General features: G+C 39.4%; 1 protein-coding gene across 8 annotated transcripts in view; it reads left to right on the forward strand.

The window, feature by feature from the left end:
- Positions 1-27664, forward strand: part of inip (ints3 and nabp interacting protein) — a 72887-nt gene that overhangs the window by 27240 nt on the left and 17983 nt on the right. For 3 of the 8 annotated variants that reach the window (XM_060845738.1, XM_060845742.1, XM_060845751.1), the window contains exons 3-6: positions 650-687; positions 1676-1778; positions 3276-3366; positions 6867-9246. The exons of 2 other annotated variants lie outside the window; for them this stretch is intronic. In XM_060845738.1, the coding sequence (XP_060701721.1) occupies positions 650-687; positions 1676-1778; positions 3276-3366; positions 6867-6962 (328 nt within the window). In that variant the 3' untranslated portion in view covers positions 6963-9246. Of the gene's footprint in view, positions 1-649; positions 688-1675; positions 1779-3275; positions 3367-6866; positions 9247-27664 lie in introns of those variants that run through there. 3 more of the 8 variants (XM_060845759.1, XM_060845712.1, XM_060845769.1) reach the window with 1 other exon arrangement.

Consider the following 27664-nt stretch of genomic DNA (forward strand, 5'->3'; position numbering starts at 1 on the left):
GTGAAATAAACCAAGTGCTTGCAGGGCATCAAGTTTGGTGTTTTCTGGATAAGCTTTTGCTGCTGCTTTGTTTCTGCGGAAATTGCAGAAATATTTACTTTCTTTCTATAACATTCAGCTGTTCCCTCTATCCCGATGCACACTATCTGGATTGTTAGGATGGTGTGAACTTCCATAGAGTATTTATTAGTTTTGATCTTATTTCTTGTCTCTTTTTTCAGTAGAAGTACTAGCTCGGGTATCAGTGTTAGTTACCTACTTCTGTCTTCTCAGAGTAGCCTTCATATGTAAATAGTGGAAATATGTTTGAGATGTATAGTGATGCATCCAAATAAGTATAATGTGAAGTAGTGATATTGTTTACCTCTGAAAGCTTCCTCTGACTCTGAAGTAATTAAGTTAATGGATGATAACCACCTCTATGCATTGCACTTGAAAGCATTTTGACTTTTAAGGGTCTATTTGAAGAAATATGGCACCTCCGACACCTTATGGCTTACTGCAGACATAATTCAACCAAGTAATTCTGTTTCTTTTAGAATATGAAATGTTTTAAACCTTTTTTTAAAATGATATCCACGTACTCTGCTACTTCCACAACGTTACATGTTTTTCTTTGTAATGTACAGTATTATTATTTCATTTTAAGAATAAAGAAAATCGGAAACAGAGAATCCCTTTCAAAAGGTTTGTACATGTTATTCTTGTCTGTAAGTAAACAAGGTCAGTCCTGATAGCAAACTAATTTTCTCTTTTTTTCAAGCAAATAATAATTGAATTGAAATTGCAATGAAATATTCTGGAAGGACAAATGGAAAAATTCAATGTGCTGCAAACCTCTTGGCTGCACTTGGTGGCTTTGGATTCTGCTTGCTTTTCTTCATGTAAAAATCAAGATGGGATGGATAACTGAGAAGAATGCTGAATTAACTACTTCTAAATTTTAGGAATTTATTTTTACATATTCTTTGGGACACATCTTTTCTTCCTTTTTCTGTCATTTACATCTGGTTGTGACAGGACTACAGAGCTGAGATCTGATCCATTGATTGGGGATTTGCTTTGTTCTGTCCACAGTATGCTGCTTTGGCTATTCAGCAAGCAGGTAATCACCAGATTAGCACCCCTAATTCAATTATATTTGATGCTGCTTTTGGCATGCTCTCCTATGTTCATTTTACCAGTTGGTTCTCTGGTTTGAAGCTTATTGGAGCAAGGGTTATGCTAGACCATCAGATTATAGATTGTGATGGTACACCATCCTTCTGCAGCTGAGACTTTGCAGTATCTCATCAATTCTCAGTTTTGAGCAGCTAGATCTGTTCTGGATATATTTCATTCAGCTAAGATGTCTGGTGGTTTGCAATGTAAAATCCTGCTTAGTCTGTGCTGCAGTGTGGAAGTACAATTTTATTTCGGGCTTCACACTTCAGTCCTTTTTACAGGAGTAAGCAAATCCTGAAATATACTTTTTGATTCATATCAAGGAAACAACAAAGTTGTTTTTTCAGATGACCATCTTTCCTTTGAAACTGGCTCCAAGTTGACTAGTCTCTTTAAACTGTACAGTGAATTTTTTCATGCCAGGATATTTCCTACTTTATTAAAATTCTGTGGTTTAAGGTGAGCCCTGACCCATGTTTTTCTCTTTCATATTTCTTAATTTTCTTTTAAGACTTTCAGAACAAAAACCGTGCTGCTATCCTGGCAGAGCTCAAACAGGAGAAGAAAAAATTGATAATGCAGAATCAGTCAGCAATGAACAACCCTGGAGCCAGGTATAGTGTACCAGATATTTCCTACAGGCTGTTCTGCATGGCAGCAAGGAGGTGGAAATGTGTATTCAAGGGACGGCTAGCTCACTTTGCAATGCGTTTTCAGAAATAACCTCAATCATGCAAACATTATTTCAGAAGTTTCCAACTCTTCTATCTGCATTTATATTAACAAGCAACATGCAAGGATTAAAAAGATGCAGAAAGAAAACTGAAATCACTGGAGAAACTCATCGGGTCAGGCAACGCCTGTGGGAAGAAAACAGTGTTAACATTTCAAGTCCGGTGACTCTTCTTCAGAACTTAGTTCAAACTTTTCAGTCCAAATGTTTAGTGCTGTAACTTCCATCTCATTTAGCTATCAAATACATCTTAATTGTGTAATCTCAGTTCTTAAACTGAAATCACTTGAAAATTGCCTTACAAACTTCCTGACAATGTAACTCCTGCAATTTTTGTTTATTTTTGGATGGTATAAATTGAGCACCTTTATTGTTATATGGCCAGGTTCACTCCAGTCAATGTATGGTTATAGGTTTATGGATTTACTCCTTTTTAAAAGAAAATGCTAATTCTAGTCTTAACTCTTGTACTGAGCTTTAATCCTTGTGAAACATTTCATTGTCTCTGACTCTTACACAGCCAGTATTAATGTGACTGCTTCATTGAAATACTATTAAAACCCAGTGTCAGGAATATTGCACTCATTGCTATCCTACCTCATTTACTTTCATATTAATCTTACAGCACAAAATACATACACTTGAACAAATGCATACATGTTGCAGCACTCATTTGGTTGACGTTCACCGCAGGAATTCAGATTATGATTGGTCATACCTTCAATTTTGGTGTTTAAACAGTGTAGCTACAAATATGTTCCTCTAGTCATGAGGTGTTTGGTATTTCCATTAATTTGATAATAGTTTAAGGCTTTGGCCATAAATACATTTAAGACCTAATTTTGATTGCCTGTATTTCTTGGAGTTTAGTAAATTGAGGAGAGATCTCATGAAACATAACAGCATTTTAAAAGCTGGAAAGATCTCCCCCATTTGAGGAATCTAGACCTAAGGTCTAAACCTTAGAATAGTGGCTCAGCCATTTGGAATGAGAATTCCTTCTCGCAACAAATTATGAAAACTTGGAATTTTCAATCTGAGCTGATCGTGCTCAGTTCTTGAAGATATTCTAGTCAGAAATTGATGGACGTTTGCATAGGCGATATGGAGATTAAGCAAGAAAGTAAAGTAGAAATAAAAGTAATACAGCACAGGAACAGGCCCTTCAGCCTTTCTACCCTGCGCCGACACATTTTGTCCTTCCATATTAAAATTAGATGAACAGCCATTATCAAATGATGAATATGCTAGATGGGTTATGCTGCCCTGATTGGTATTTTGATACAGAGAACAATTATGTCTACACTTCATAAAACGACTTTTGCATTTCCTAAAGGTTTGAATACAGAACTACTTTTCTCTCATTTCTCCCTCACAGTATCCCTTTATCAAGACCTGCCTTTGCTAAAGATTTTCGAGACCATGCTGAACAACAGCACATAGCGGCACAACAGAAAGCAGCCTTGCAGGTAGTTCTTCACAAGGATTTGCTCAGCTATGCTCATGATGTGGAAAGTGTATTCTCATGTTTGTTTGTTAGTTCATTAACGGAACAAAGGTAATGGATTAGCTTTTCATTTCATTGCGAATTTGCCTGGTATATTCGTACAATTGTACTGTCTCTGCATATGAACTTCCCCAAATGCACAATTTGATGCAGTATATGTAAATCACAAAGGCTGAATTTTTAATGGTGTGGTTCTTAAAAATTATCTTTAAAAATGCCCGAGATCAAACTCGAGATCAATGCCCGAGTGTAAAATGAGATTTCAGAGGCTTTTTTAAGGTTATTTGAAAACTATTTATACAGTTAAACAGCATTTTCTGTAGCAAGGTTTTATAGTATATAATGAATGGGTCATTGTGCCTGGAGGTTTTAGGAAGGAGAATAGAGAGATTATGAGACTTGCAATTCCAACAGAAGAAACATTCAACAAGGTTTATCAGTAATTCATTTCTAATGTGTGGAGAGATTGTCGTTTGGATTGCTAGTGAGACAGAGCTTGCAACATCCAAATTTAAGTGAAAATAACGCTTAAAGGGTACAAAAGATTTTGATCAAAATTTAAGATACTACACCATTTCATGTCAGAAATAGGCTTGCGATGTATTAATCCAATTTGCAGGACCACAATGTATTTACTACCAACCGCTGTCACCATCTTCGTAAGATTGTTGTTATGCAAATAATCTACCTCAAGCTATTGCAACCCATGTCAAGTGTTACGACTTTGTCAGTGGTTTGGTGTACAACATGTTCAAGCACCAAAACAAAGGTCTGCAAATTTCCCCCACTGCCCAGCCTCCTACTCTGCTACAATTGGATTACATTCCACAGGGAGGAGACAGTGATTCAAAGTTGATTTGTCTCAGCCAGTAGAGAATTCAAAGAGCTGTGAGAAAACAGCTTGTTATATTCACAAGCATTCCAGTAAACCAACACAGAAGCCTAGATACACTTCCTTTCAAATCAACATGGAAGACCTCGTCATATCTGAAGGAACTTGAATTAGTTTTAAATATTTGTTCCTAGCAATCTGTGACTGTTTGTTAATAACTAATCTTGCTACATATATGAAATTATGATCAGGTGGTTTGCACTTTCGTGATTGTGGGGTATGGGTGTCCCTGGCAGAGATATTTATTGTCTGTCTTCTGTTCCTGTAGCTTTTTTGATTTTGTTTTATGCACAAGTGCTAAAGATATAATTACAATTTTAATAACCATAGAATGACTCAAAAACTTATAACTTTTATTTATGTTCAGTTGATCCTCATATCCATGCATTGCTTTTAGTTAAGGTAGTAATTTGGGCTCCAATTTGTTTGTTCAAATGTGCACAAAAGATTGAAAAAGAGCATGGTATTCCTCATTGCAGGACCAGCCCCTCTTTTCCACCACTTTGAAACAAATTGGCAACTCCTTCATTTCCTTGCTGTGTTTAAGGACTTGCTATTACAAAACCGCAATCTACAGAGCAATAGTCAACTGATATAGAGTTGTAATTTATAAACCACTTTGAAACATTTAAGGTAGTGATTAATAGATTTCTAATTACCAATAACACAAGAGTTGCCGTGATGGGATGTGTCAAAAAAAAACATTGAAATATTGATCAACCATGATCGCATTGAATAGTGGAGGAGGTTCAACAAGCTGAATCATCTACTCATGGTCCTATGCTACTATATGTTCAAAGTGGAGGTGCATGTAGAGTCGCAGCACGGGAAAAGACCCTTTAGTCCAACTTGTCGACGCCGACCAGACATTCCATTCTGACCTAGGCCCATATCCCTCTAAACCCTGCCTCGTCCTGTGAACTTCCTGATGCCTTGTAAATGTAAATGCCTCCTCTGGCAGCTCATTCCATACATGCACTACCCTCTGCTTGAAAAGTTACCTCTCGGGTCCTTTTTTAAATCTTTCCCCACTCACCTTAAACCTATGCCCTCTAGTTTTGGACTCCCCAATCCTAGGAAAAAGACTTTGGCTATTGACCCTAGCTTTGTCCCTCATCATTTTATAAATCTCTATAAGATCACCCTGCAGTCTTTGACACTTCAGGGAAAAAAAGCCCCAGCCTATTCAGCCTCTGTCTATAACTCAGACTCCAACTAACAACATCCTTGTAAATCTTTTCTGCAACCAATCAGGTTTACCAACATCCTTCCACTAGAAGGGCAACCAGAATTGTACACCGTATTCTAAAAGGGGCCTCACCAATATCCTGTACAGTCACAACATGACATCCCAACTCCTATAGTCAAGGTTCTGACCAATGAAGGCAAGTGTGCCAAACACGCCTGCGACTTCACTTTCAAGGAACTATGCACTTGCATCCCTAGGTCTCCTTGTTCAGCAACACTCCCAGTGGCCTTACTGGTATCTGTATAAGTCCTGCGCTAGTTTGCCTTACCAAAATGCAATATCTCTCATTTATATAAATTAAACTCCATTTACCACTCCTCAGCGCATTGGCTCATCTGATCAAGGTCCTGTTGCACTCTGAGATAACCTTCTTCACTGTCCTCCACCACCACCTATATTTAGTGTCATCTGAAAACATGCTCATCGTGCCTCTTATATGCACATCCAAATTATTTATATAAATTATGAAAAGCAATGGACTCAGCACTGGTCACAGGCCTCCAGTCCTAAAAGTATCCCTCCACAACAACCCTCTGTCTCCTATCTTCAAGTCAATTTTGTGTCCAATTGGCTAGCTCACCCTGGATCCAGTGTGATCTAACTTGCTAAGTAGTCTGTCATGAAGAACCTTGTTGATTGCATTGCTATCGCTCTGCCGCCTTCAATCTTTTTTGTTATATTGTCAAAAAACCTCAGTCAAGCTCGTGAGACACAATTCCCCACGCACAGTGCCATGTTGACTATCCTTAATCAGCACTTTCCTTTCCAAATGTGTGTAAATCCTGTCCCTCAGGATTCCATCCAACAACTTACCCATCACTGATGTAAGGCTCACTGGTCTATACTTTCCTGGCTGTTCTTTACCGCCTTTCTTAAATAATGGCACCACATTAACCAACCTTGAGTTATGTGACATCTTACCCGTGGCTTTCAGTGATACAGATTTCTCAACATGGGGCATCTCAGCATCTTCCCTCGCAAAGTTCTGGGGAACACCTAATGTAAGAATATCACACTATTAAACTATGCATTCGTTTATTTATGTAATCCATGAATTAACACCTATTTCAGATTAAAATGACATATATTGTTTCTATTTGTGGCATCTAAAATTGTAGTGATGCTTTGCTGATTTGGTGTTTTGGTTGATAATATTGTAATCCTTTGGTTACCATTTGTAAGTAGTCTTCAATTTGCTTTTGCACCAAGTGTAAATTATTTTTTTCTCTCTGGGAACAAATTTAGTTTTGTCCTTTACACTCAATTCTTGGATGATGTCTGTTTAAGAAATCTAACTGGTATATTTTCATTTGTTCCTCAGCATGCACATGCACATTCTTCAGGATATTTCATAACTCAGGACTCTGCATTTGGAAATCTTATTCTTCCTGTGTTGCCACGTTTGGATCCAGAATAACCACACAAAATAATGACTATTAAACTGATAAGAAAAAATGCAAACAGGGCTTCATTTTTCATACCAGAATGAACACCGATTTAAAGGGAAGAGAACATTTATCGATCTGTTCATCGGTTGATTGTGTCAGTGGACATGACGTTTCATTGCCGATTTTGCATATGGATATTTTGTACAAGAGAAAAGGAAGCACCCAATCTGTGTTTTAAAATCTGAACACAAAAGTTTGCTTATGTTTAGCTTTTGTGACTGGCCCCAGACTTAAATTCATCGACACAAAAAGATGCCAAATGTTCTAGAACAAATATTAGCTGATCATAATTTTGCGGATATTTTTAGAACTTCAACAAATGGCAGGGCTTTTGCTATGCACCATCTGAATTCAGCATCTGCTGTGAGAAAGGCAGTCTTTGTTGTGTCTGCTTCTCGTGGTTGAATCATTACACAAAATGACCTCAATCTTTACATGCTGCTAATTGGAATTGACAAGCTCCTGCATTCGAAATTGAGTAAATTTAAAAAGATACTGTCATGAGAGGAAATTTACAATAGCTGTTGTCTTATAATATTTGTGTATAAATGTATTCTCAGTAATTCAGTTATGACTGAAATAGTATATTTGGCTTTTAGTGAAGCTGTTTATCTCTTAATTGAATCTTCACCAGATGTCCCTCACATAGGGCGGCACGGTGGCTTAGTTGGTTAGCACTGCTGCCTCACAGCACCAGCAACCCGGGTTCAATTCCCGCCTCGGGCAACAGTCTGTGTGGAGCTTGCACATTCTCCCCGTGTCTGTGTGGGGTTTCATCCGGGTGCTCCGGTTTCCTCCCACGGACACACACATGTTCAGGTTACGTGAATTGGCCAAGGTAAATTGCCAGTAGTGTCAGGAGTAAAAGAAAACGTAGGGTAGGGGAATGGGTCTGGGTGGGGTTGCTCTTCGGAATGTCGCTGTGGACTTGTTGGGCTGAAGGGCCTGTTTCCACACTGTAGGGAATTTAATCTAATGGATTTAATTTTGTCAGTAACCTGCTAAAGATGAAATGCAGCTTTTTTTAAAACTGCTTACACAGGAAAGGCTTTCTTAGTTGTACAGTATTTTGTAAAACATCAATAGTATTCATCACTTGTTCCTTTGAAAGAGTATTGTTTTCAACTAAGCTTACAATAACTATGGGTAACGATGCTCAAAAACTGTCAGGCCACGTTCAGAATTAGTGTTAGTTACTCAGGCTATAAAAAATAGGAAATGTTTGGTGTTTCTTATCAGCATTTGGAGAAAGGGCCTGTTAACGTTTTGAGTTTTGACAACCTTTCATCATCAGGTAAGGTGTAACAGATGTACAGAAACAGGGAAAGTGGGTAGGTGGAGGAGGTTACTTGTTAATTATTTAACTCTTTCTAGTTTTGATTAAATGTTGACTGATGTGAAATTGTTTTCACAGATAACGACGCACCTGATGAACATTTGTTTTTATTTTAGATTTCCAGTATCTGCAGCCTTTTGTTTCTGTATTACCTGCTCTAAACATGAGTGAAAGAAATAAAGGGAGAGTTTCAGTGATGATTCAGCCCCTTTTTTTTCTCTTCTCCTCTTCCTCTATCCCTCACTCTTGTTCTCTTTTCTCACCCCCCCTCCCCCCCAGACACAGACACACACACACACACACACTCAAACTCACTCTCTCACACACACACACACTCTCTCACTCTCTCTCTCTCTCTCTCTCTCTCACACACACACACACACACACACACACACACACACACACACACACACACGTGTGTTACTAAACTTGCAAACAAGTGTAATTTCTGGCTTCATCCTAGGTTTGCAGCCTCTTGAGAGTTCTGCAAGAATGGTAATGAAGATTCTGCAGTTGCTTTGGTTAAGGTTAGGGCAAAGAGGAATCGCCAGTTAAACCAAGTTTCAGTGCTGATCACTAACCAGCAAGTCTCGCTGATAGTGTGCTTTAGGCAAGGGTGAGATTTGGCATGGCAGTGATTCTTCCTGCTGATACTCATCATTCAAACGTAATGGCTACTTGACTGAGATCCCAGAGGGTAAGTGGCACTGCATTGTTATACTTTCAGCAAGGTGTGGAGATCTTCAGGGAAGGAGAGAGAAGAACCCTTCAGACAAAATCAGTTTTAAGGTGAGAAAAGAATGCTAAAGTTTTCATCTCCTAGCTTTGTAAGTTATTTTATATAGATAGTTCTGTCTGCTATCAATACCAATTTGCTTACTGTTTTCTCCCAAACACTGAGTCGCAAGTTATTAATTGTAGCAAATTCTTTCCTGTTTATATCATACAAAAACTATTTGTGCCACATTCATGATTTTAGAACTAATATTACTTAGAACAGCAAATTAAGCCCTTTAACCAAACTAATCTACGAATGTTCATGTTTCAGACATGCCTCCTCTTATCCCTCTTTTGTATATCCTTCTATACCTTTCTCTCTTCATCTTTATCTAGTTTCCTCTTAAATACACTTATGGCATTCACATCAACCAGTCCAGCAAGTTTCATATTCTAACAACTTTATTTTTTTATTAGAAATACTTCCAAAATTTCCTAATGGATATATTTGTGATCATCCGATATTTACAATTTCACGTTTTGAACCCTAGAAAACCGTTGTAATATTTTTAAAGGTGTATTTTTAATTTACAACTCAACCATCAGTTTTCTGGAGAAATGTCCCCTAGTCTATTATTAATAATCATAGCCCAGGCCATTGTAGCAATGTAATCTGGAAGGTGCAGTTCAGAATCTTACAAGCTTGGATGCAATGACTGTGTGGTAATTGGTCTGTCTGGAAAAAGCTCAATTACCCAAATCAGAGATCTTTGAGGATTCCAACTTAGTTCACTGAATAGTTAGTCAGGGAAGGTTATAGGGATTAAAAGCTGCTGCAATTCCTGGGTAAGTATAAAAGTGACATACGCGCACTCACCCAGATACCACTATCCCCTACCCCAAACCACACAGTTACGCACCTTGTATGCACAAACATACCCACATACCTCCACACACTCGCATGCATCCACCCAACTGATTCCACCCAAACCAAATTGAAACCATCACTTACCCACCCGCCCTCCAAACATAGCAACCCGGCCTCATATTCTTAGCGATAACATCCCCTGACCTGCCCTCAGCTATCTAACTTTACACAGTTTATAACTTTTCAGAGGTTTTGGAACTTTAAACCTGGAATACAATACTTATTGCTATAAATAAGGAGCTGTGCTTGGCCTGCAGCACTGTTGAGTTGAAAGACTCGCGCATCACGTATGCTCAGTGTTTCCCAAGAGCCCTGAATGGGAGGCTGAGTCAAAAACAACTGACCTCTGGGGCAGGGTAAGAGTGAAGGAGTGGAATGGCATTGCTTCAGTTAGTCCATTGAATGTGTCCCAACTTAAAATCGGGTGGAAATCTAAAGAACTGTCCATTTTCTTAAGCAACAATAAAATGTGTGCCTTCTATTCTGGAGAAAGGTCTTTTTACAGATTTACAACATGAGAAGCTAGCTACATTTGTTAAAGACAAATGGAACAATATTCAAGGAAAACCACTATAAAACAGAAGGCAAATCCCTCAGTGATGTCGGTTTGTTAATGCTACATCTAGAATTAATGCACCTTAAGTCTGACAAAAGTCACCAGTTTAAAATGGGAACTGTTTGCTTTCTCCACACAGCCCTGCTGAGTGTTTCCACCACTTACTTCAGATTTTCTGCATCTGCATTCATTTGCTTTTATAAACTTAGCCATTCACTGTCGTGAAGGTACAACACAAAGGGACAATATATGTTTCAGTGACTGTACTCATTTTATTTTGTCTAGATTCATTTTGGTTGACTATGATTTAAAAAGCGGAGTTCACTATGGGAACATTAGTTTTGTGTTCTTTTGTTGCCAGTTGTGTGTGTTCTCTTGGGCATCAGGTGTTTTGTGGTTCATTATAAATGTAAAAAATATGAGCCTTCAAGCAGAACACAGCATATTAATTAATTCCTTGAGCCCAGCATGCAACCATATCTCCTGGTACAAAAGGGTGATTATTTCAGCAGCCAGTTGAATCATTACTTCAGGTATTGTGTTTAATGGCATGCCTCATTAAAATTCTGATTAAATTGCTGCCCATTTATGTTTTAAATAGTCCAATAAAACTATTTGATTACCACATTAGAATTTTAAAATTTGTTGCATGCATCCAAACTCTGATCCCAATGGTTTGTATTTTGGGCTGTCTGTGAAAGCAAGCACTCCTGAAAGGCAAAGCCAAAGCAGTAGCAATGGAGAGGACAATATTTCTCAAACTTGCCTAAATGGAACACTTGATGGCTTCTGGATTGAAGAGAGCAGGGTGCTGCAGTGGTGTTAGAAATCCATGGATGGGGATTTGTTGGCTGATACTTTGAGGGAAGATAAGTTCTTACTGCACAGCCTGAGAAGATCCATGAATGATGAATTAATATGAAAAACGATATGAAGTTTTGTTATATTTTTCATGCTAATGCCTTTCAAAGTAAATATCCCTAGTATACTGTGTTTTTTTTCCCCTGTATTAAGATTAGTCTCCACTTGGGCCTTGTTTTCTATACTAAATTTGAAAAACCTTTTCAGACATTTGTATTGTTACACCTAAGTCAGGAGAGATGAACCGACTTCTCTCTTCGCTTTTGAGCTGGTTACAGCAGAGTTTGAATTTCAAAGGGAGGTGATACCACTGTATTTAGTTTCATGTAAGAGATCTGACAGCCAGGTTTCTTGAGTGAGCAATTAGTTTTATTTCTCAAACTCATGCAAGCAAAGATGCAGAAGTTCTAAACAAGATATTTGAAAGTTACAAGCTTTTCCAGCTACCTGCAAGCACGGGGCTTGGTGAACTGGAGAGTGAGGATGAGCAGCAGAGTTTTGGCTGACCTCCCATTTTATGGAAGGTAGAATGGTGCACAGGTAGTGTTCCCACTCCTGGACCGAGAAGCTTGGGTTCAGGTCCCACCTCCTCCAGAGGTGTGTAATAACATCTCTGAACATGTTGATTAGGGGGATACAAAAACAGAATGTGGAAAGTCAGCCTTGAGTACCTTTTTAGCTCCTTTAAGTTTTGTATGTGTTAAATTATCCGATGTCAAACTAAAGAATCACAGAAAATTACAGAATTATTACAGCATAGGAGAAGGCCATTGGCCTCTTGTGCCTGCACTAGTTCTTCAAACAAGTATCATAATCTCCTATTTTCTTCAGCACTCCACCTCCCGTGAACCCTTGCAGAACGTTTCTGAACAAATAAGCATCCAAAGCACCCTTCAATGCTCAATTGAACATGCCTCCACCAATCTTCCCAGTTGTGCATTCCATACTTAACTACTCACTGAGTGAAAATGATTTTTCTCCCAATATTTGCTGAGTGAAAAAACTTTTTTCTTCTGGAGGATCGGAGGCTGAGGGATGACCTTATAGATACTTATAAAATCATGAGCATGGATAGATGAATAGCCAAGGTCTTTTCCCCAGCATGGAAGAGTCCAACACTAGAGGGCATAGGTTTAAGGGGAGTGGGGGAAAAGATTTAAGAGGGACCTAAGGGGAAACATTTTCAGGCAAATGGTGATGGGTGTATGGAACAAACTGCCAGAGGAGTCAATTACAACATTTAAAGGCATCTGGCTGGTTATACAAATAGGAAGTGTTTACAGGGATAGGGGCTAAATGCTGGCAAATGGGACCAGATCAGTTTCGGATATCTGGTCAGCATGGACAAGTTGGACCGAAGGGTCTGTTACCATACTGTATAAATCTATGTCTTTGTGTAATACCACTGTTCCATAAGATCTCATTGGATATTGTTCTAGCAGGTTGGTTGCAATTATCGCCTCTGTGTCCACTTTATTTTCCTTTAATGATAAATTTCGATGGGGTCTCATCACCGTATCATTCCAATATTTCGTGCATATATCGTAGAGTCATAGAGATGTACTGCATGGAAATCATAGATGTATGCAGCGTGAACACCAACTTGCGTATGCTGCCCAGTTTTCATGATTCGTCCCATTTTTCTGCGTTAGGTCCATCTACTTCTGTACCTATTACCATCCATGCAGCTGTCTAAATGTTCCAGACACTCATCATCCTCTGTGAAGAAATTGCCTCTCTGGACTCTTTTGTATGTACCTCCTTAAACCTATGCCATGTAGTTTTAGACACCCTAACCATGAGGAAAAGCTATCAACTGTCTACCTTATCTGTGACTTTCATGATTTTATACGCCTCCATAGGGTCACCCCTCAGTCTGTATGCTCCAAGGAAAAAAGTCTCAGCCTGTTCGACCTCTCAAGATCTTCAGAATATTAGTCTGGGAGCTTTGGATTATTGTATCGATTATGGAGTCATGCAGCATGGAAACAGACCCTTTGGTCCAACAAGTCCACCTGACCATGTTCCCAAAGCAGACTAGTCCCATATGCCTTTGTTTAGCCCATATCCCTCCAAACCTTTCCTGCTCACATAATTATCCAAATGTCTTTTGCATGTTCTAACTGTACCTGCATCCACCACTTCCTCTGGCAGCTCATTCCACACATGAACCACAGTATAAAAAAGCTGTGTCTCATGGCCTCTTTTTAAATCATTGTTATCTCACCTTAAAAATATGCCCCCTGGTTTTGAAATTCCCCCCCCGGGAAAAAGACTCTTGCTATTCACCTTGACTATGCCTCTCAATAAGATCACCCCTTATCAACTACACTCCAGTGAATAAAAGGCCCAGCCTATCTTTAGAACTCAAATCTTCCATTCCCAACAACACCCTGGTAAATATTTTATGACACCTCTTCAAAAGATATAATTGTGCATTGTCCACCTTTGCCATCACTTTAAATCTGTCTCTATTGACGGTCAACGCTGGAAACAGATTATTTTATTTATTTATTCTTTCTAAACCCTTCATTATTTTAAAGCACCTCAATCAAATAGCCCCTTCTCCTTCTCTGTTAGGAGAACAAACCAATCTTCAGTCCCTCTTTTCTGGAAAGATTCTGGTAAATCTTTCCTGGAACCCTCCTAACATTTATGTCTTGGCTGAAGGGAAATGTAGTACTTAGAACTGAATATAGCAGTCAGCCAGAATCTCACTACTTGTGTTTTGTATAGGTATAGCAGTACTCAGTAGCTTTTTTTACTCTATAATAGGGTTGATCTATGATGAGAGGCTGAATGAGCTGTCTGGATTTCACAAAAGTGGATAGTAATCTCACTGAAGCATTCAAGATGATGAAGGGGCTTGACAACAAGACATTGTTTCCACTGGCTGTGGAATCTAAAACAAGGGGGTCCAGTTTCAGGATTGTTTCATCATTTAGGAATGAGACGAGAATTTTTTTTCATTGTGAAACTTTGAAATTTTCTACCTCAGAGTTTTAAACTCTCAATTATTGGATATGTTCAAAACCAAAGAAGGATTTTTAGTCTCAGGGAATATGGGGGACAGGTGAGAAAGTGGAGCTGAAGCTCAGGATTAGCAGTGATCATGATCGACAGACCACAGTCCACTCTTATTCCGACATCTTACATTCTTATGTGCTAACCTTTTAAAACTTTAAGACATTTGGTTTGACAAAAAGTAAGCACCATCTCTTACCTGGTGCTGGAGGGTTTGTTGTCCTTTCTGTTGAACATCCAAATTCGAGCGATTCCTACTTTATCACCATGCCATTACCTCCCCATATTTCCTGGTTTCATCCCTGTCCCATCTTTTGAAAGCTTATCCATGCTATTATTATCCCTCGATTTTATAACTGATCTAGACTCTTGCTACATTCTGTTCTGAAGAAGGGTCACTGGACTCAAAATGTATCATCTTAGCGCGCTATTTTCTGTGGGAGACAATTCAATTTCAATGTAGGATATGTTTGGCAGAAAAAACGAGTTTCAGCAGAAAGGCCGATATTCCAATGACCAGATAGTCGTCAAAGCAACATAGGCTGGGCTTAGATCCCTATGGAAAGCACTATGCAGTTGACCCTGGGGAAATTACCTGGGAAATTGAGAATTCCTATGAGTAATTATCCTCTATCAGGAATCCTCTTAAAAAGCCCCAGAGCATCAGAATTCAGAGGGTTAGCAAAAAAAAGTTGGAGGAATAAAAAAATTGTAGCTGTCAACCCAGCACTGACTTTCCTTCCCTATTCCCCTTCCCCTGCCTCCAAACTACAGCCCTGGGATAATACCTATCCACTCCTTGATCCGATTCAGCCAGATCAACCTCCATGCAACTGAGCCTTGCCGAACCCAACCTAACATTGCCCCCTTCCCCCTCACAAGTTGATGCCAACATAGTAGATCCCTTCAGCCCACTTTGACATTCCAATTCATAACATCCAACAACAACCACACCCCCCCCCCCACCCCCAGGCATGTGCGCACACACTGATATAAATTTTTCCTAAGCACTCATTCACTTGCATGGCCCTCTACCCACTTCCACCTCGCTCATCTACCTCACCCATCTGCCCTATCCCCTCACAACCTCACATTCTTGCCCTTTTCACAATAGCCTTCAAAGTATCTGCTGGAAACGGACCTCAGAGTATGGCTATTAAAGGGGCTGTGGTATCCATGCTGATCCTCTACATTTCTAGATTGTAGAATTGTAATAGGAATTTCCTTTTCCAAGAATCTCTGGTGTAATAGTCAACTAAAGGTAACTGGGTATTTTAAAATTCTGATTAGAATTTCAGAAATTGGGTTTCTGAACTTAGTTGAAAATATTACATTGAAGGCATGTTACAGAGATTCGGCTTGAATTAACAATGATCCATGGAGTAATTGGAGAAAGACTATTTGCTCTGATGGGACAGACCAGAAGAGGATGGGAGATATGGCCTTAAAATTAGAGTGAGGCTGTTTGAGGAATGCCAGGAAGCACTTCTCTCCATAAGAGTAGGGAAATTGGGAACCCTTACAAAAGGTCATTGAGGCTGAGAGGAGCAAGCGAACATTGCAAAGTTAAGAATGAAAATTATTAAACAGCTGTATATAAGTTTCCAGAACCAAGCTGAGTCAGTGAATGTGAGATATAACTCAACAGCTGCAACTTTCATATCAACTTAGTAACCAAGTCAGCACTAATGTTGTGGAGGATAAATTCCTGGTATGTTGTATGATATGGGCTTCTGGAACAGTCCATTGGGGAACCAACTAGGAATCAGGCTACTCAGATATTGCGTATAATGTGAAAGGATCGACTGATTAATAAAAATGCCTTAAACTATTCTTACAGACCAGTAGGAGCCCTGCTTGACCTCTCTTGTATAATCAAAAATGAGAAGTGAATTTACAATGTTGTTTGGGAAAAAAAGGAACAAGAGGATGCTTTTGTAATCACATTTGTATTGTGTCCCAAGAGTGTTTATATTAAAATGAATCAGATTTCTAGTGTTTTGCTTTTAAGTTATTCCAATGAATACTTTAATATTTTGCAATGTGCCCATCTAGAAACAGTTTAATTGGTCATTTATTATTTATGGGATCATCTTGTGCCTACTTTGGATGCCGTATTTACCTAGATCATTACAGTTTAAAAGTATTCCTTATGTTATAAATTATTATTTTTCCTTTGTCAGGTGACGCAAATGTGTAATTGTAAGGCTATCTGTTTTGTTAAGCAAACTAATCGGTCTTTAAAATGGTTGCCAGAAATCACAAGACTACCCTTGAGGATTCAGCTGGTATTGGGATCACACTACTTGTCCTATGAATAAATCACAAGAAACCTTTTGAAATTCAATGAACACTTCTGAGGGGAACAAAACCCCAAAGGCACTGTTTCCTTATTAGCTCTTCCAGTCTCACCAAAAACCCGATAGGATGACAGCCATTCGAGTTAATGTCTGAAATAGTTAAGTTAAATTACTTTGACTAAAAGACAAAGTCTACACCCATCCTTGCCCAAATACCTACTAAGGAAACAATAATTTGACAGTTTTGGAAGAGCAGCCATCTTAGGTTTTGATCTGCATAAAAGTCTGGCTGTGAGCAAATCATGAGAGAAATATCTTTAAGCAGTCATTTCTCAACACAAGCGATACAGAGGGCAGTGTCTAGCACCACTATACTGAACCAGGCTCCCAAGAACCACAATCTCCAGTGCTGTCCGAGACCTGATTGACCCTGTCGACGTCTGGGAGCAACCTCTAGCTCGTTGACTGTTGAAGCCATCACAGCTGCTATTGTGTTCAACCCCTTCCCTTCAGAAAAATTCTTCAAACAAACCAGGGCAGCAACCATAATGAATATTAATCTCATTTTCATCTCCAAACATTATTCTCATCCTTATTTAAACATTTACCTTTGTATCTTAGCTAATAACTATTGCGGAAAGTTAATTCTAAACTTATGTAACTATATATCCTTTTATCTCACTTGCAGTGTTTTTAGTGTGAAAGAGAAGAGGCAATCTCTGGAGTACCAGCTTCTAAATAAAGATCTGTTATTCAAAGGATAAAATAGTGCTGCTGGTTACTCTTAAATTGAAGCACTCAAAAGCTAAAAAGGAACTCAAAGAACTCCTACAAATTCATAAATTTATAGACTATTTGGCGCATGCTTGGAGTAGTTGTGACACTTGCTTTTATTTGATGGTTACAGACATTGGCAGCCATGTACTGTAACAAAATATTCATTTTTGTGTTAATCTGAATTTTGAAAAGTAGTCACGAGAAATATCTCAAATTCTGAATCCCTGCTTAACCATAATAAGTCCCTTCTCTTGAGGACTAGTCCAGCCCTCAAAATATTAAATATCTTTTTCTATCCTGAACAAGATCAGGAGTAACGACCTATTTTCCAGTCATAATTTATTAAATAGTAAATTAAACAAGACATTATTTAGAGAACTGTATGTCAGCCAGGACACAAGTCCCCAGCTCTTTTATGCTGAGAAACAGCTCCAGTGAGATAAAAGTAATCGCCAATATATGCAAAAAGCAGAAAAAAAATCCTTTCTAAACTACCTGCTTCACTGTACTGAATCAATGTATTTACCTGTAAGATTTGATGTGGCATGCAGCTTTGTGAAAAGCTGGTATAATTGGCTCAAACACCAACCAATATACAACTTGTAAGAAGATCACCCTGTCACCATAGCATCATTGATCATTACTGAATCAAAGTGCCACACAGCTTTATTGTGATATGTCTTTTGCATTGGGAAGATTCACATGCTTTTTAATTAATTCATGGAATGTGAGTATTGCAAGCTGGGTCAGTGTTGATTGCACATCACTAACTGCACAGTGGGCATTCGGAGTCCACCACATTGCTGTGATTTGAAGTCATGTAGACCAGACCAATAACAATGACATTTGTCCCTTCCTAAAAGACATGAATGAACAAGGGTATGTTTTTTACAACAATCAATAACAGATTTATAGTCACTTTTTATTCCAAATTTTTGGTTTGAAAGTATCCAGAACATTAATATAGGATTTTGGATTATTAGTGTAATGATATAAACATTACAGCACCACCCCAGTCCAAATCTCTCACTTTCAGAAAAATAGCATTGAGTTAACAGCAGTGATTTCCTCCAGTGATTTGCTTTGTTTAAACTAGGGAAGAGTAATACTCAGATTGATTATAAATTTGAGTTTACAAGTCATGCCAATGTTTAAGATTGTAATTTTAGTGGCTGTTTTATGACAAATCGTGTTGCATCTGCTAATGGGCGTCCAAATGAAACCTCAAACTTCAATTCTAATTCTAATGAAGATGCCACACTCAAAATTCTACACCCTATCCTGTCAAGGTATGTAATAAGGCACAGTTCATATACCTAGCCAGATGCCTCTTAAATGTTGTAATTGTAGCAGCCTCCACCATCTCTTTAGATTACTTACAGTGTGGAAAAAAGCCCTTCGGCCCAACAAGTCCACACCGACTCGCCGAAGCACAACCCACCCAGACCCATTCCCCTATATTTACCACTAACACTACGGGCAATTTAGCATAGCCCATTCACCTAACCTGCACATTTTTGGATTGTGGGAGGAAACCGGAGCACCCGGAGGAAACCCATGCAGACAAGAGGAGAACTCCACACAGTCAGTCACCTGAGGCAGGAATTGAACCTGCGTCTCTGGTGCTGTGAGGCAACAGTGCTAACCACCGTGCCACCCTTCTGGTAGCTCATTCCATACATGCACCACTCTCTGCATGAAAAAGTTGCCCCTGAGCTCCCTTTTAAATCTTTCCCCTCTCACTTTAAACCTATGCCTTCAAGTTCTGGATTCTCCTACCCTGGGGAAAGACCTAGGCTATTCACTGTATCCATGCCCCTCATGATTTTATAAAACTCTGTAAGATCACCCCTCTGCCTCCAATGCTGCAGGCAAAACAGACCCAGCCTATTAAGCCTCTCCCTATAGCTTAAATCCTCCAACCCTGACAACATCCTTGTGTACCTTTTCTGAACCCTTTCAAGTTTTACAACACCCTCCCTTTAGGAGGGAGTCCAAAATTGAACGCAGTATTCCAAGAATGTCCTCATCGATGTCCTGTACAGCAAGAACATGATCTCCCAAATCTATTACTCAATGCACTGACCAAAAAAGGCAAGCATATCAAAAGCTGCCTTCACTATGCTATCTACCTATGATTCCACTTTCAAGGAACTATGAACCTGCACACCAAAGTCTCGTTGTTTAGCAACACTCGCAGGACCTTACCATTACATGTGTAAGTCCAGCCCTGATTTGCCTTTCCAAAATGGAAAATTATAAAAATTTATAAGATTTATATAAATTAAATTCCATCTTTGGCATGTTGGCCTATCTTGTACTTTGAGGTAACTTTCTTCGCTGTCCACTACACCACCTATTTTGGTGTCATCTGCAAACTTACTAACTATATCTCCTATGTTCACAGCCAAAGCATTTATGCAAATGATGAAAAGCAGTGAACCGAGCACTTATCCTTGTGAATGCTTATTGGGGAGGGCTGCACTGTTAGAGGTGCCACCTACTCACTTGCATGGATGAATAGGATTCATTGGACGCAATTTTAAACAAGATATGAGCAAGCCACAAAGTAGTAGCCCATTTGGTCCTTCGAGCCTACTCCACCATTCAATAAGATGATGACTGATCTGAGTCTAATCTCAACTCTACATTGCTGCATATCCCTGATAATCTTTCATGCCCTTGATAGTCAAGAATCTATCTATCTCTGCCTGAAAAAATATTTAAAGATCCTGTATCCACTACCTTTTGAGAAAGAGAGCTCCAAACACACTTAACCCTTTTGGGAAAAAAAGGTTTCTTCATCTCAGTTTTAAATTGGCTCCCTCTTATTTTAAAACTATAAACTCTAGTTCAAAATTGACAGGACACTAGGAAGCTCAGAAGAACAAAGCGATCTTGGGGCACTTGTCCACAGATCTCTGAAGGCAGCAGCACAGGTTAATAGAGTAGTTATGAAGGTACGTCGGACACTTACCTTATAAGTCATGCATGGATTTTACTCTCAGAGAGATCATGCTGGGTACAAACTTTAGTTAGGCCATAGTTGGTGTACTGTGTGCAGCTCTGTTTGCTGTACTATAGGGAGGATGTTATTGCACTAGAGAAGGCATGGGTGGGGGCTCACAAAGGAGATTCACCAAGTTGGTGATGGAGCCTGGGATGGAGGATTTTGGCTATGAAGAAAGACTGAATAAACTCAGATTGTTCTCTTTAGAGCAGAAAAGGTTGAGTGTACCTGACTGAGGTGTATATGATTATGAGGAGCATGCGCCAAGTGAATAAAAAGCAGCGGTTCCCCTTAGTTGAACCTTCAATAACAAGGGAGCATAATTTTAAGGTGAAAGGCAGGAGTTTTAGAGGGGATTGGGGAATTTTCTTTCACCCAGAGGATGTTGGGAATCTAGAATCACTGTCAGGGAGATGAGTTAATGCAGGAAATCTCGCAATCTTTAAGAAACTTTTTGGATGAGCACTTAAAATGTCAGAATATTTAAGGCCAGAGCCCAAGTGCTGAAAGTGGGTCAGGTGGAGTTTTACAATAGTTCTTTTGGTGAAGATTCAGTGTGCTGAAGGCCCCTCTGGACTGCATGATTCTCCCACAAGAGCAAACATCCTTTCAATATCAACTGATCAAGTCTCTTCAGAACCTTGTATGTTTCAGTTAAGTCACTTCTGAGACACCCTTGACCCAGCACTTAGGAAGCAACATACCATCCTGGAATCTCATTTGCAGCCACAGAAATATCGATCTCTTCCCCTTTCAATTGAATTCCCTATTACTATAGTCTTCCAACACTTACGCCTCTCCTATACACCAAACCCAACAGTGGTGCAACGAATTTGGATGCTGCTCATCTCCTTTAAGAGTTCATTCCCCTCAACAGTATCCAAAGCAATAAATTTGTTTTGCAGGAAAATAGCCACAGGAGGTTCCTGCACTCCCTACCTAGCCCTCTTAATCTGTCTGGCTGAGCAGTCTCAGCCCATGAAATGACCACCTCTCTCTGTGTGCTATTCACAACACTCTTTGATGGACAGATGCTCCTCAATGATGTCAGTCATTACTCCAGCTCCAAAACCCAGGTTTCCAGGAGCTGTAGCTGGAAACAGGTCTTGCACAGGTTCCACTCCCAGGCATTGGAACTGGATGTGACTTCCTACATGGAATAGGAGGAGCACACTACAACTTTGAGCTCTCCTTCCATGCTTTTCTCCTTTAAAATAAGCCATTGGATTGCCCTTAAAATCAAATAATATTAATTATTCTTCTCTGGACTATTGTCCTTTCAAACTTTAAACCCAAAATAAAAACCTTACAAACTATAAGCAATACAAATGGTATAAATACTCACCCAAATCTACTCACCCAAATCTACTCACCCAATCACTTCCACTTGCTTGCATCACTTTTTGAATCCTGATGTCTCCTCAGGAGTTCCACCTTTAGATTCAGTCATAGATCACTGCTCCCCACCAGATGTACTCTCTCCATAATCTCTGTTGCTCTGGTCTCATTGCACTGCTGCTTTTAAATGGTTCTCTTCAGTGCTCCACTCAGCTGCTTCCTACCAGGTAAGCTCTCTCTTTTTCTCTCTGGTCTCTGGTGCGGTCAGCCACAGCCTGAGACACTCCAGAATGGTATCTCAATAAGAAGGTAGCAGATTAGCTTTATGCACAAGATAAATATACAGAGCAAAAAGTGAAGAGAATAATCTTAGGTGAGTTAGATGGAGTCAAACAGATTCTGTACCATCAGCTTGAAGTTACCAGAGTTTGAAGCAGAATTTAAACTCAGCTGTTTCAATACCAGCAGACAGCTTGCCATGGTTGGAGTCTGTGAGAATCAGACAAGCTCATTTAAAACTTCAAGGTCCAGGACACAAGGTCCAAGGGCCAGGTGGGCACGCAAATCACCATGAAGCTTAGTTTCAAGGAATAATGTATCCCGAGAAATAAAAATGTATCCAGTAGAAATGACTTAAGAGTGAATACACGACTGCAGAATGAATACAAGAGAAAGTTTCAACACAAAAAGATGCTAAAGACATCTGCTTGTACACTCCCAAGAATATTCCTCATCATCTATGGGAAAAGTAATGTCTCAGCAAGCAAAGTAGGGTTGTATCACCAGTGACAGATCTGACACAATGGTGCTCAGGACTAGTAACTGTTCTTAAGATAAATGAAGAACTATGATTGTGTGTGCATCTCACTCAGTTAAACAGTGAGTTAGAAAGGAAATCCATCCTATCTTATCTGTTCCACTTAGTAAATGTACAAGCCACCTGTACCACATCTTGGAAGTCTGCGCCAAATACTCTGGAAGCTGTCATGATACCTACATCCCTGAGAAATTTCAGATTCATGTATCAATTCAAGATCTGGATGCCTTACAAGGATGCCTGTTGGCAGACAAGGGCCACACGCTGCAACAATGGTTGATGACTCCGTAATGCAATCCCCTCTCTGAAACTAGGTGTAGATACAGTGCAGCCGACTTTCCCACTCGGACTACAGTGGAACAGACAATAGGTCTCCTGAAGATGAGGTTAGATTGGTCTAGGGTACCTTCAGTATTGATGAGGGTGAGCATGGTGATGTAGGGGTGAGGTGCATTCATAATGAGGTGAGCAGTGGAGAATTTTATGAGATAACCTGCTACAGTTCCTGGAGAGAAACCTTCATTGAAGCACCCAAAACTAAAACTTAATTGACCTTTGATGAATTTCAGCCTATTGTTTTTGGTTTATGTTGCAATCTGTAGAGTGATGGCACTGAACTGACAGTGTTTTCCTCCCACCTCAGTCGTAACTTTTATAATGTTAATAATATTTTTGAATTAAGAAAAAAGTAAACTACTTGAATAATGTAGCAAGAAACCTAGGGTGAAGATGTGGTATAATTATCATGAAGATGTAACTGATTTTGATATCAGCAAGAGGGTAGACACTAATCTGGATTGAACATGTGAAGAGAAGAGGAGTCTTAAGCATTGCAAAAGAGAACTGTATTTGAGATACTGTTGCATACAGATGTAAGCAAAGGAGCATTACATAAAATATAGAAGAGCCTTACTTAGCAACAAAGAGTAATTAGCTTCAGAAGCAGAGTATGTGGAGACACCCATAACTTGTTAAACTCCAGACAATTGGATTGTATTGACTTAAAGCATCAGGTAAGGCAAGAGGTGCTCTCCAGACTACAATAATTCACTCACAGAAATATTTAATCGCACCTTGCCTGGTTCTTAAATCTGAATCATCTGGTGATTGTTCTAACAGTGGAATGTTGTTCCTTGTTCACTCTATCAAAACACTTCAAATTTTGAATTCTTCCTTTAAATCTCCCTTAAATTTATCTTTAGAGCAGAAAGGATTATCTATGTAAGAATTGCACTGTGACTCATTACTTAAATATATAATCGCATTATGTCTGTTGTTCATTATTTGGACAATAAACTAACTTAGTACTTGATATCTAAGATAAGCTTTCTTCAATGGTCACCTCTGGACCTTTTAAGTTCCATTCTTGTTCCTCTCTTATTTTTTGATTTGCTGTAGCTCCTTAGAAACATTCATTGAGCCTGTATGTGTACTGACAACACCTAACATTACCTCCCTGACAATGTGCTCCCTATAACTGACCTTGACTCTGATTACTTTCATAGATTTTCTGCAAATGTTCCGCATATTGTCCACCTGTGAGGGCAAATAAAGCCTAGGCTTAACAAAGCTATGAAGCCTCGATGAAAAGGGGATGATTTTTCCTCCAGGGCCAACTTACTCTGTTATTTCCACTTCCAGTAACCTCTCTGCCGCTTCCGGAGAGGGTAAAGTCACTCCCTTACTCTCTAGGATGGTAGTTAAACTCACATCCTTCTGACTCAGAGACAGTTGCCAACTGACCCTCAGTTGGCAAAACATGGACTGCTGAGCTCCTTTAATCTGGGAGCTCCTGCCTGTACTTTCAGATTTTGCTGAGAAATTCTGCTTGATTACGAAGAAGATGAAAATAAATATCCATGATATCTAGGGAAAATAGACATTGCAGTACAAAGATGAAAGTGAAACAAAAAAACAGGAATTGCTGGACATACTCTGCAGGTCTGGCAGCATCTGAGGAGAGAAAACAGTTAATGTTTCAGGTCAAGTGACCTTTCTTCACACCTGGACCTATAACGTTGACTCTGCTTTCTCTCCACAGATGCTGCCAGACCTGCAGAGTTTTCCCAGCAATTCCTGTTTTTGCTTCAGATTTCCAATATCTACAGTTCTTTGTTGTTTTTTTGTGCAGTGCTGTATAATGTGTTTCACAAGCATAAATAAACTATTATTTCTGAGTGTAGAAAGAGAACAGCGAGTATTGACAATTATCCTTTCTTAAATGATCGTACTTAATTCAAATCTATTATAGCAAATGAATTAAATACTCCTATTGAGGAACAGTGTTAAGGCTCACAGATTATAAGCAGAAATAGGATTGGGATTTAGAACAACCATGATCTGAATTAAATGTCCCCACATTGTTCCTCTATTCTCTTTGATCTTGATTCACTGTGGGAAGGCATCTGTGGAGACAGGGCCTGACCATTTTCCTGCACTTGAAACAGGAGCTATCAGATGGCAGTGTGAAAAATGGCTGCCTTTGAACAGAGTGTAACAATCACACAACCAGCTGACAACTTTTACTGTCACATGCTGAACAGCAGCATTGTCAACTATTAGCTACGTTCGGAAAGCTGTGCTCCAGAAATACATCCATCTATAGTATTACTATTTTTATCTTGGTAAGATAATCCTTAACTATTTCTTATTATCATTGTCATCCTTAAACTAAAACGGTTTGGTGTTACAGGATATATTTTTCAGGTATTCCAAATCCGAGTGTCTGCTCAGTTGATTGTAAAATATTATAAAAGGGAAATAACGAAGTTGCTTTCATGTAAGGCCTTTCAGGGCATTTCAAAGTGCAGAGCAGCCAATGACATACTTTTTGAAATGTAGTCACCATTATAATGTCTTTAACATTACAGCCAAATCACACAGGGAGCTCCCAACTAGCAAAGAGATAATGTATTCGTGGTTTTTTTTAAATCTCAGTGATATTGTTGCAGCAGAAATGTTCCTTGTGCACTAGCAAGAACTCCCCTGTTCAACTCTAATAAAAGCATTCTCATGGTGCCCTCACAAATGTTCTGTCATCAGATTAGAGCAATTGATCATTTGTCATTCATTGGCTATGAAGCACTTTGGGATATTCTGAGGACATTAAAAGACACTATATGAATGCAAGATATTTTTCACATCAATCTAATAATGCGAGGCCGCACAGATTTCCTCTTTCATTTTTGATGATCTCCAGGGCTTGTTAAGAAATGGCTGTGAAGTGGGGTGAAGGGGGAAATTACACAGTGAGAGGTTACAAAAACTTGAGCGACAGCAGGTTTTTTTATGGGATGTGGGTGTCACTGGTGAGATTTGTTGCCCACCTTTAATTTCCTCTGAAGTGAGTGACTTGCTCAGCTATTTCACATGAACCTCCTTTCTGTAGGCCAGACCAGGTAAGGATAACAGATTTCCTTCCTTGAGGAATATTCGTGATCTAGATGTGTTTTTGCATCGATCAGTGATGGTTTCATGATCACCCCAATTTATCAATTGATTAAAAGTAAAATGTATTTCAATCCATATCCCTAGAGCATTAGCCAACGCCGTTTGTACTATACACCATCTCGGTCTCATGCTTCTGCCTCATGACACTTGGTTGTTTCTTGAATTGGTACACAAGTTCAGAAAATTCAAATGTTTTCAGTGGGGCTGTTAATATTACATTGGCTGTAGCAAAACGTTCCACCTTAAAGAAGCAAATTCTGAATTTGGATTCACTGTAAGCGAACTGTATTTTCTAACTAGTCAATCATACAGTGAGGTAAAAGCAATGACTGCAGATGCTGGAAACCAGATTCTGGATCAGTGGTGCTGGAAGTGCACAGCAGTTCAGGCAGCATCCAACGAGCAGCGAAGTTGACGTTTCGGGAAGGGCTTTTGCCCAAAACGTCAATTTCGCTGCTCGTTGGATGCTGCCTGAACTGCTGTGCACTTCCAGCACCACTGATCCAGAATCATACAGTGATATTGATTGATGAAGGGAAATTCTGAGCCCAGACTGTTCCTATCTTCATCTTGGGAGTAGATAGCGTGTGTTTACTTTCTGCTGAGGAAAGAAAAGGTGTAAGCTCTCAATCCACGCAAGCTGCTCTGTCATTCTATCAGATCATGATTGAGCCACATTTTAATTCCATTTACCTGCCTTGATTTGTGTGATCCTTACTACCTTTACCCCACAAAAATCCATCTATTGTGTTGTTGAAATGTTTAATTAAGAGGCTGTACTCAGCACTATGCAGAGGGAGAGAGTCCCAGATTTCCAAGATTCTTCGGCTGAAGGAGTGGCTGCTGACATCATCCCTGAAGGGGCTACTTCCACTCTTCAGTTTTTTTGTTTGAGATTGCAACACCAGAGCAAATGTTTTATTCTATCAAATCCTTTAATCATCTTAAACACCTCAATTAGATCACCCACAATCTGCCGTATGCAAAAGAACAACAGCCTGCATTATGTTCTCATGCTCTCGCCATTTTAACCCATTCTGGTCATAGAGTCAGAGAGACGTACATCACGGAAACAGACCCTTTGGTCCAACTCCTTCATGCCGATCAGATATCCTAACCTAATCTAGTCCATTTGCCAGCACTTGGCCCATATCCCTCTAAACCCTTCCTATTCATATTCCCATTCAGATGCCTTTTAAATGCTATAATTGTACCAGCCTCCCACCACCTCCTCCGGCAGCTCATTCCATACATGCACCACCCTCTGCGTGAAAAAGTTGCCCCTTAGGTCCCTTTTAATTTTTTTCCCTCTCACCCTAAACCTATGCCCACTAGTTCTGGATTTCACCATTCCATAGAAAAGACTTTGTCTATTTACCTCATCCATGCCCCTTATGATTTTATAAACCTCTATAGGGTCACCCCTCAGCCTCCAATGCTCCAGGGAAAACAGCCCCAGCCTATTTTGCCTTTCCCTATAGGTCAAATCCTCCAACCTTGGCAACATCCTTGTAAATCTTTTCTGAACCTTTTCAAGTTTCACAACATCCTTCCAAT

The sequence above is a fragment of the Hemiscyllium ocellatum genome, chromosome 2 (assembly GCF_020745735.1).
Source record: "Hemiscyllium ocellatum isolate sHemOce1 chromosome 2, sHemOce1.pat.X.cur, whole genome shotgun sequence".
Taxonomy (NCBI): domain Eukaryota; kingdom Metazoa; phylum Chordata; class Chondrichthyes; order Orectolobiformes; family Hemiscylliidae; genus Hemiscyllium; species Hemiscyllium ocellatum.